Source organism: Zingiber officinale, chromosome 6B (genome assembly GCF_018446385.1).
Source record: "Zingiber officinale cultivar Zhangliang chromosome 6B, Zo_v1.1, whole genome shotgun sequence".
Lineage (NCBI taxonomy): Eukaryota > Viridiplantae > Streptophyta > Magnoliopsida > Zingiberales > Zingiberaceae > Zingiber > Zingiber officinale.
This window is the reverse complement of record NC_055996.1, coordinates 6,714,155-6,724,175: the sequence shown is the minus strand read 5'-3', so window position 1 is coordinate 6,724,175 and position 10,021 is coordinate 6,714,155. Positions and strand designations below refer to the sequence as shown.

Below are 10,021 nucleotides of genomic sequence, written 5' to 3'. Positions count from 1 at the left end.
ATCTTTGAACATATATGATTCACATTACACAAGTCAAATCATTATAAATACAACCCGAAACAAGTGTGCATTCTCTGCCAACCAACTTAAAGCACAAAAGAGAAAATCCATATGAATACTGTAAACAATACAAGGATAGCCTTGTATATAACCCACCAAACTATTGGACCATGGATCATCAAGACCTTGTCCAGTTTCTAATCACTACAGAAGCAGCAACTCATGACACTACATGCAATGTCAAAATGGAATATATTATAACAAGAGAGAAGAGGAAGCATACCGAATCCCAAAATTGAAGAACAAATCACAAAACCCAAAAGGGAAAAATCCATTAGATATAAGATTTCCATAATAATAATGCATACTCCAGAAATCATTAGATGCCTTGGAGAAGAAAAAACAAGATGCAGCCTGCAAATGTTCAACCACACGTAAGTGTAAACAGGCATTAACATTAGTTAAGACAAAGCTCAGGAAGAGAGGGATCATTGATCAGTAACAAGAAAGACATCCAGCATAGAACCATTATATTGACATTCATCATTCAGCCACAGATCCTCCAAGTAACTTAGGATATCTTTACTATACTTGACTCTGCCATAATCAATAATGCATGTAGTATAAAAGCAATTAAACAGTATAAAGACACGGTAGTCATATCATTGATCTTAGCATGTCCGATTCAGAATAACATAGATCTATAATATCTACAATCCTTTTTTGTTAAATTATGATCGATTGTTCTTGTCCACTTAACCAGTTACAATACCCTGGTTAATCTTAATTTTAGTGCCGCTTTGAAAATAAAAAGATAAGAATAATTATGTACAGTGATCCCCCTATAAGGCAGTGGTTAATAATCAAATATAATCAATTGAAGTTTCAAAAAATGGTTTAAACTTTTCAAGTATGGGTTGAATTGGTGAAACCAACCAGTAACAAAGTCTAACCTAATACAAGTTAGAGCATATAACTTGTAGGCACAATATACCAGTTAATTTAAACATTTAATTTGTTTTGTAGGGTCATTGTGTGGTCTAGAATGGTATACTACTTAAACTTGAGTGAAGTTTCTTAACAATCAGTTATTAAAAAGCCATGGTTGGATCAGTATTTGATTTTTTTCTAGCATCAAAATGAGACTATGAAGCTTTTATTCTTACTTGCTTCATCTAAGATACATTAACAAAAGTAATAGCCTTATAAGTGTCAATGAACCATAATTATCTATTAGCTAATTTTGTAAGTGCATTATAGATGCTAGTATAACTAAAACAAAATATTTTCCAATCTCAACTTCTAGACAATGAAGATTTAATTGCAGTTAAAGCTTGTGGAGAACATTGTTTTGTCCAATTCTAATAACGATGATGCTGAAGTTCCTTTTTTATTTGCAGTACAGTAAGAAATACTTCATATTCTGGCCCTGCTTTGACCGCACAATGGCTTTCAGTTTTTTATACTTTAAAGTCAATGACAATGCAAAGAAGCTTCAAGGCATAAAGAATGAAAGATAAGACATGCAAAAATCTTGTGAATCCAGATCCCAGATCAGCATGAACATTCAATTGTTAGATAATCATTCAAACAGTTTCTCCTAAGCCAGTTGTATAGTTATGAAGAAGTTCCATTAGCAATTAACCTTTCTTCAGCAATGTTATCGGCATAGAATATGAAAATAATTCCAAAGAAGATTGTACTCAAGTATGCCCAGCTTGGAAACTGAAACTTAACAATACTATCAGAAGCTGAACCCTGCAGCCAATCAATTAAAAATACACATTAACAGATCAAACCAAACACAACTTTTGGTTTAATTTGGTGGAAATATCACACAAAAAGAACAAGATTGTTTTATCTAAAGGCATACATGTAATTTCTTCAATTACACTTACTAATATTGTGTCCCACATGGCAAGAGGAAAAAGAAAGCATGTTGCAGAAGCAACACTCATTGTGTGAAGTCTCCTTTTAAGCTGATTCTACAATAAAAATTAATAAGGGATTAGCTATAATGAAATTCTCCGACTTCTACTTCGTACTTAAAATCAATGAAGCATTTAAATTCTACTTGAGAGAATAGAAGAAAAGTTTTCTAATAAAAATGATAAATGGTTTTTCAATGAAGATTGCAAGAAAGTTTCCATTCAAACAGCTAACAATTTTGCGATCATTTAATGTTTAATGATCGGCTAGGGATTCTAGTAAATTCCCACACATTTAATGTTTAATGATCGCAATCTATGGCAAGCCCAAAGACAACTAACAAATAAATGTTTTATCCTATACTCATGCATTATCACACTCCATGAGTCTAACCTCTGGCCTTTATACTCATGAAGCCAACATCACTAATGAACAAGATATCAAATATAAAAATGTCCCTAAAACTTCCAGCATACCAAGATAAAACCCTGACGAAGGGTAAGGTAGTCAGCCCGTATGACCGACTTTCCAAACTGACGAAAGAAACAAGTCTGCATAATGTGATGTGACGATATTAATAAAGGAAACAAGTAAGATACATTCCTAGGCTCTATAAGATCATTTAGGAAAAGAGCATTTACACCTATCATCCATAAACTGGAGTTAGGTGTTACCTTTGATAAGGAGTCTTGTGTTGCTAGAGATTCTTGTATGCTTTTCCTAGTGTATTAAAAGTTCATACAAAATTTTGGAGTTAAGGAACTTACCACCCAAATGACAAAGCTATTTCTGCTCCAAGAATTTCACGAGTGGAACTTCATAAAGCTTGACTGCCTTCTCATTATCAATGCCTGCATCAACACTCTTATTAAATGTTTCATTTGCTTGACAGAGCACTAGAAGAAAGATACTTTCTTTGGAGAACAAAATGGCTTAAACTAGAGATGATTAATCACCTTTAATCGCTGATTTAGTTTCAGTGTTTCATATCTGGTCTCTTTGGTGCAGGAAGTACTACAGAGTGGAAAAGGTTTATACAATATAGCAAACAAGTTATCTAAGAACTTGCAAAATGGAAAACCTCAACCAACAAATATTGATCACTTGACCCAAAACTCTTATCATTGTAATATCCAACATAAAATAGCATTAAAAACACATTAACAGATAGATGATCAAGCAACATAGATTCAGTGTTTCATATCTGGCCCCTTTGGTGAAGGAATTCAAATGTACGCATGGGGTACTGAACTAAAGATACTACGGAGTGGAAAAGGTTTATACAATCTAGCAAAAAAGTTGTCTATGAACTTGCAAATGGAAAACACCAAAAATATTGATCACTCGACAGAAAACTATGATACTCGTGATAACCAACATCAAAAAATCACATTTATTATATTCAACACCTTGTACTTGGCAACCTCCTCGCTAACTTCCTTAAGATCGCCCTTTGTGAATATCAATCCCACATTCCCCTGAATCAGTCAAGGATAATTACTAAATAGCTAAATGATCGATTCATGGAGGAACTAAAGATGAGGAAATGGGAAATGGCGAAGAGTGCGTACGACGAGAAGGGGGAGGAGGTTGAGGAAGTCCTTGTTGTCGGTCTTCTCGGTGTGGAAGCGGATGCAGCGGCGGATGAGGGTGTTCTTGCCCATGAGGATGATGGAGTCGCCGCGGAGGCCCCTGCGGATGCTTTGGAGCTGGTTGGACCCAACATTGTCGGCGGCGGCGATTAGGACCTTCCCGTACTCGTCCAGAAGCGAGCACAGCTTCTTGTCGTAGCAGACCTTCTTCTCCGCTTTTGAGAGCTTCACCACCATCTCGATCTAGCTCCGGGCGACGCAATGGGAGACGGAGAAAGGACAGAGATGGAGGGACAAAGAGTCCGAGCCGCCCTTTGCGCTGCGATTCACCCCGGAGCGCGATTAGCAGCAAGAGAGATTAGCAGGACGCGATTAGCAGCAAGAGAAATGGGGCGGCCATCCTTTTGCCGGTCATAGTGAAGGGAAGGAGGAGCGAGAGACCTCGGATGGGGATCTGAGAGAGGAGATCCCCATCTCTCAGATCAGCGGCGAGCTCCTCGTGGATGCGTGTGGCTTCCCGGTGGGAGCGGCCGGGAAGTGAGTGTGAGAAGTGGAAGGACTACCCCCATCCCCACTCGTAGATGTCTGTGACGAGGTTGTAGAAGGTGTCGACGAAGGCAGGAAAGTTATCGTCGTTGGGCGCGGTGGCAATGCCCTCCTTGGAGCGGAGAAAGAAGGATAAGTACTGCTTGTACTTGTCTTGCACCTTATCCTGCATGATCAATCTCATCTTAAGGTTCACTGTCCGCTTGCCTTTCACTTCTGCCGAGCCCATCACCCACACGAACCAGTAGACCGCGATAGCACCGACGACGGCCGCCGTCCACATCGCCGTCAAGAGATCCATTGCTCGTCTTTCAAATGGTATCTCCTAAAAGGAGGATGCAGAGGATTAGGGTTTCGATTTATTGTGGGTGAGGAGAAGCCCAAAAGAAAGGGCGCTACGAAAGTCCGCCAAAATTTTGGTTCATAGACACCGGTTTTAAAAACCGCGGTTAAAATCGATGTCTATTAATGAAAAAAAAGGCGCTCATAGACATCGGCTAAAAAAACCGATGTCTATGAGTGAAAATCTGCGCTCATAGACACCGGTTTTTGGAAAAAATTGGTGTAAAATACTCAAAGACATCGGTTTTTGCTTAAAACCGTTGTTGTTCCACTGATGTCTATGAGGGTTTTTGTTGTAGTGCATACATACATCATGTAGTTATAGGAATCTTTCTTTTGAAAGCTATTTCATTTTGATGTATGTCATAACATTATCATGCATTATGTTTATTTCCTTAAAATTAAGGACGAATGACATTTATAAACAAATGGTATAAACAAAAGGCATTTATCAACAAGTGGTACAAGTGTATCAACAAGTGACATCCTATGTGGATGTCCAATATCTACAAAATGCCTAGATAAATATGCATGATCCCTAAATTAGGGCAAAATCAAACTTTACATCTCACAAAGACCTATAAGATGACTTGTATGTGGTTTGTGCACTTTAAATATAAGTGAGATGTTAGGATGATGAACAAAACTCAAGATGCTGATTTAGTGCATTCTTTTGAGTTTTGAGTTCATCAAAACACATAGTTATGTGTTTTTCCATCATTGGGAAAGCTAATGTACAAGTCATGTGCATTAAGCCCAAGGAACATGGTGGGATATTGGTTTTGAAAATGTTTTTAAAATAATTTTGGAAAACCTTGGTGAAGGCTATCTTTTGATAGTAATCACCATTGAATAGTTAGACACAAACTTGAAGAAAACACTAAAATTTTTGCAAGTTCTCAAGTTTGTGTCAATATTTGAAAATATGATGTATTTTTATAGAAAACTATTTTTTCATGATAAATTATACCCTAAATAATGTCTACACAAATTTTTACGATTTTTAGAAATTTGTAGAATTTTCTAGGGATTTCTGAAATTGGCTGAAATTGAATTTCAGCAATTTCAGGCCTTCAATCGATCAGTGGATCGATTGGAGTGCCTCAATCGATCAGCCGATCGATTGAGAAGGCATTTCTCGCGAGAAGAAGCTCGCTGGATCGATCAGCCGATCGATCCAAGAAGACTGAATCGATCAGTGGATCGATTCAGCATGGTTCAATCGATTGGAACCCAACTCCAATCGATCGAAGATGCTGATTTTGGCTGGGAAAGCTTATTTTCAGCATTTTGAACCTATTTTAGTCTAGGTAACCATTTCTAACCCCTCAAAATACATGTGTATACATAAAAAGGGTGTTTTCATATTGAAAACAAGGATGGATTGGTTAAGGAAGACTAAATTGAAGTTTAGGTTGAGGTTAGTTTCAATATTGAATTTTTGAACCTCAAAACTTCTAAATTTGGATTCCTAAAGGTTTAGGGATTCCAAGTCATTGTTGGTGCAATGACAGAAGTTACCATCATGTCTTTAGGGGGAGGGACTCTTTAAAGACATGAAAATTATTTTTCATGAACCTTGGAAGGTGGTTAACCTTCTTTTCAGGCCATGCTCAAGGTTGAGTGTTTGAACTTTAATGGGGAGTGGATATCCTCATTGTTCAAGTGGTTTAAGTTAAAAATGCTCAAGGGTGGGCATTTGACTACATTAATGGGAGAATGTAGGGTTACGGATAATGAAGGGTAAGAGACTTTCATTATCGTGTTGATCACAATGAGTGAAGTTGTGAACAACGATGAGCAACTCTTCAGGGGGAGAGTTTTTAAACAAGTGAACTTGTTGATGTGTGCCCAAAGGTGGGGTTGATGTGTGCCAATAGGGGGAGAATGAAGGGTTTAAGTTAGGACTTCATTACCTAGAGGGAGTTTGCCCTCTTAGGAGGAGAATGAAGGGTTTAACTTATGCTTTCATTACCTAGTGGCATAAAGGAGGTTGAGGCTATGGGATTAGCCTAACTTAAATGTGGTATTGGCAAACATCAAAAAGGGGGAGATTGTTGGTGCAATATCCCTCAGGTCAAGGGTGACCTGGTTGACCAAGCTTGAGTCTTGGTTTGGGTTTCGGTGTTTGACAATGCAGTTGTTCATTTTGGGAGATTGTTTGGTGTAATTCCCCTCTGATCAGGGTCTGATCAGGTTGATTGAAGAAGAGTAAAGTAGGTCAAGGTTGACAGATACTTGACTGAGAAGTCCTAACTGGGATGTTAGGCAGAAGGAAAATCCTGGTGAGTGAAGCCAGGTGAAAGACCTAGTGAGTGAAGCTAGGCAGTGAGGAAAATCCTAGTGAGTTAAGCTAGGTGAAAGACCTGGTGAGTGAAGCCAGGCAGAAGAAAAGTCCTAGTGAGTGAAGCTAGGCAGAAGGGAAGTCCTGGTGAGTGAAGCCAGGCACGGGGAAATCCAGATGAGTCAAGGTTGACCAGACATCTGGTGAAAGTCCAAGTAGGTCAAAGGGATTGACCGGATACTTGGCACGAGGAAAAAAAGTCCAAGTAGGTCAAAGGGATTGACCGAATGCTTGGCAAGAGGAGAAAAGTCCAAGTGGGTCAAAGTGATTGACCGGACACTTGGTGAGAGAGTCCTAGATGGTCAAGGGTGACCGGATGCTAGGTTTTATGTACCAACAAGTCATGGTTGACTAGATGTTGGTTTAGGGGGCTTTGGACTTACTTTTGGGCAAAAACCAAGATCTGGATTGATCAGCGGATTGATCCAGCAGATCTGGATTGATCAGCGGATTGATCCAGCAGATCTGGATCGATCAGCCGATCGATCTAGCAGATCTGGATAGATCAATCGATCGATTGGATCATGCCCAATCGATCATTTGATCGATCGGGTGAGTCCCCGCGAACAGAACCTCTTTGGATCGATCCGTGGATCGATCCAGAGGTCCCAATCGATTAGTGGATCGATTGGGAGCTGCTGTTTATGCGTGATAAGCCCTGGATCGATCAGCCGATCGATCCAAGCTATTCCAGAGAGCACAGAGGCGCTCTGGATCGATCGGTTGATCGATCCAAAGCCTCCCCGATCGATTGGGAGCAATCCAATCGATCGGGATCCGACCGTTGGCGTCGTATTTAGCTGCAGGCGAGCGTTTCCTTCAGCACAACTTCACCGATTCATCTCAGATCACTTCAGTGCTTTCATAGCTTCTCCACAAAGATCAGATCACCAGTTCTTGAAGGTTCTTGGAGGTTTTCCAAGTCAAGAGGTGGATCTACAGCTGAAGAAGAAAGCTAGGGTTAGGGTTTCTATACTCATTGTAAGCTTTTGCTTGTATTTGTGTATCCTTTCCCTTTCTTCTTGTAGAGTGAACTTGTAGGGCTTCTCCGCCTTCGTTAGTTACCGAAAAGGAGTGTTTATTAGTGGAGGTGTGTGTGTGTACGTGGATCCTTGGACTAGTCACCTCTTGTGAGGTGGATACCAAGTAAAATCCCAAGTGTTAGCGTTGTATGTTTTTGTTTCTTGTATTACCGCTGCACATCTTCGAAGAAACGAGCAACGCCGACGATGAGCACGCGAAGAGCTATTCACCCCCCCTTTAGCTACTTTTTGGTCCCAACAAGATAGACCCAGAGCGGTTCCCCCACCACGGGTTTAAACAGGGAAGGTAGAGCTTCCAAGTGCTTCTTTAAGTCTTCGAAGGCCTGATTGCATTCTTCATCCCACTAAAACCTGGCCGCTCTTCTGAGCACTTTGAAGAAGGGTAGTGCTCGATCTGTCGACCGAGATATAAACTTGGGCAGCGCAGTTATCCTGCCTACTAGCTTCTGGGCTTCCTTCATGTTTTAAGGGGCCTTCATGTCTCGAAGTACTCAAACCTTCTCAGGGTTGGCTTCAATTCCTCGCTCAGTAATGAGATATCTCAAAAAATTTCCTCCCCGATCCCCGAACAGGCACTTCAACGGATTCAATTTCAATCCATATTGTCGCAATGTACTGCAAGTCTCTTCAATGTCGGCAATCAGATTAACGGCTAGTGTGGACTTAATGAGTATGTCATCCACATAAACCTCCACATTATGACCTATCTGCTCTCTGAAGATCTTATCCATCATTCTTTGATAGGTCGCTCTTATATTCCTTAGTCCAAAGGGCATAACAGTATAACAGAAGGTGTTAGAGCAATCTGAGTACCCTAAGTTTTGATGTTTGGACAAAAGTTTAAGTTAGGTTTATTGTTGTATTTGATATGCATTGTGAGTGTGCAGTATACAGGTGCAATAAGGAAAGTCCAAGGGTGATCTTGGTAAAGGAGGAAAGTCCAAGGATGAGTCTTGGCGGTGTAAGTCCAAGCATGTAGTTTTGGCGACGTAAGTCCAAGTGTAACTTGGCAATAATGGATGAAGTCCCGGAGGCACGACCTCTTGGCGAAAGGAAAATCCGCCAACAATGACAAGGCCGATAGAAGCTCCAGAAGGTAAGACGTGAAGGATAGGGAGACATCCGAGGAACGCAAGCCTGATGGAGGAGGCTAGAAGGCTAGGTCTAGGTTGGTCGGGCGAGGACGAGTGTTGAGTGAATGTACTCGGGGGTTAAATCCTAAGATTAAGGTTTACTGTAGTGTTACTATAGCAGTATTGTAACGCTACTGTAGCAATACTATAGCGTTACTATAGTAGTCAACTGATGTTTTCATCAGTCGACTGGTCCAGTCGACCAAACAGGTAACTGGGAGCAAACAGAATGCTTCTATTCGTTTGATTAGTGTGGAGCAGTCGACTGATGGAAGTATCAGTCGACTGGTATCGAGTTGTTGTGTTGTAACGGTCGAATCTCCATAGAGGGCAATCGACTGATGATTTTGGCAATCAACTGGTAGGCGGGATTTTCCAACTCGTGGCCTATATAACTAAGCATTAGAAGCTTGGTTAAAGTTGATGAAATATACTTGGTTAAAGCCTATGAGAGTCTCCCAAGCCCTTGTATGATGGTGTGCTTGTTTTCAAGTGTTTGTGGTGAGATTTTTCCACCAACAAGGAGCTTGAGCTAGCCGAAGGTTTTCCGAGGAGTCATCCACTGACAGATTTGGATCATCTACCTTACGGACAACCGTGGAGTAGGAGTAAGTGATCTTTGAACTACATTACATAAACGTGTTAGAGGTTTGATTGTCTTGGTTATTACCTCTAGGTTTAGCTTTCTATTTGTTAGATTTGTTTTTGTATTTTCGCTGTGCACTAACATTATAGGAAGCGGTCGATTTGGGTGAGACGCTATTCACCCCCCCCCCCCCTTTAGAGGACGTCATGGTCCCAACAGAAGGTACTATCAGCCGTAATGAAACTGACCTTTTCTTGATTTTCTCATGCCAGAGGGATTTGATGATAACTGTGATAGGAGTCAAGCATACAAATCCTCTCGCAACCCGAGGTCGAGTCCACCATGTGATTGATCCTAGGTAGCGGGTAACAGTCCTTGGGGCTAGTGCGGTTGAGGTCACGAAAGTCGATGCAGACCCTCCACTTATTATTGGACTTAGAAACCAGGACCACATTAGAGAGTCAGGATGAGAACTATACTTCTCTAGCATGACCTGCCTTCCTGAG

The 10,021-nt window shown here is 40.6% G+C and overlaps 2 protein-coding genes across 2 annotated transcripts; both read right to left on the bottom strand.

Annotated features, from left to right (window-relative positions):
- Positions 1-220: 220 nt before the first annotated feature.
- Positions 221-2,177, bottom strand: LOC121990722. The gene is made up of 5 exons (XM_042544802.1): positions 2,157-2,177; positions 1,899-1,985; positions 1,646-1,758; positions 284-414; positions 221-228 (listed from the first exon to the last, which is right to left on the bottom strand). The coding sequence occupies exons 1-5, from the start codon at positions 2,175-2,177 to the stop codon at positions 221-223; spliced, it is 360 nt and encodes a 119-aa protein (XP_042400736.1).
- Positions 2,178-3,308: 1,131 nt separating this feature from the next.
- LOC121990721 (60S acidic ribosomal protein P0-like) lies at positions 3,309-3,758 on the bottom strand. Its single transcript, XM_042544801.1, has 2 exons — positions 3,501-3,758; positions 3,309-3,407 (listed from the first exon to the last, which is right to left on the bottom strand). Exons 1-2 carry the CDS (start codon positions 3,756-3,758, stop codon positions 3,309-3,311), a joined length of 357 nt encoding a protein of 118 aa, XP_042400735.1.
- Positions 3,759-10,021: the final 6,263 nt, after the last annotated feature.

Bases quoted from the DNA above. Each gene is read 5' to 3' on its own strand.
- LOC121990722 (XM_042544802.1), bottom strand. From the start codon at position 2,177: ATGATCGCAAAATTGTTAGCT. The intron at 1,986-2,156 runs GTTTGAATGGAA...TTTTTATTGTAG, and splicing joins TGATCGCAAAATTGTTAGCT to AATCAGCTTAAAAGGAGACT. The intron at 1,759-1,898 runs GTAAGTGTAATT...GATTGGCTGCAG, and splicing joins CCATGTGGGACACAATATTA to GGTTCAGCTTCTGATAGTAT.
- LOC121990721 (XM_042544801.1), bottom strand. From the start codon at position 3,758: ATGGTGGTGAAGCTCTCAAAAGCGGAGAAGAAGGTCTGCTACGACAAG. The intron at 3,408-3,500 runs GTACGCACTCTT...TGACTGATTCAG, and splicing joins ACCTCCTCCCCCTTCTCGTC to GGGAATGTGGGATTGATATT.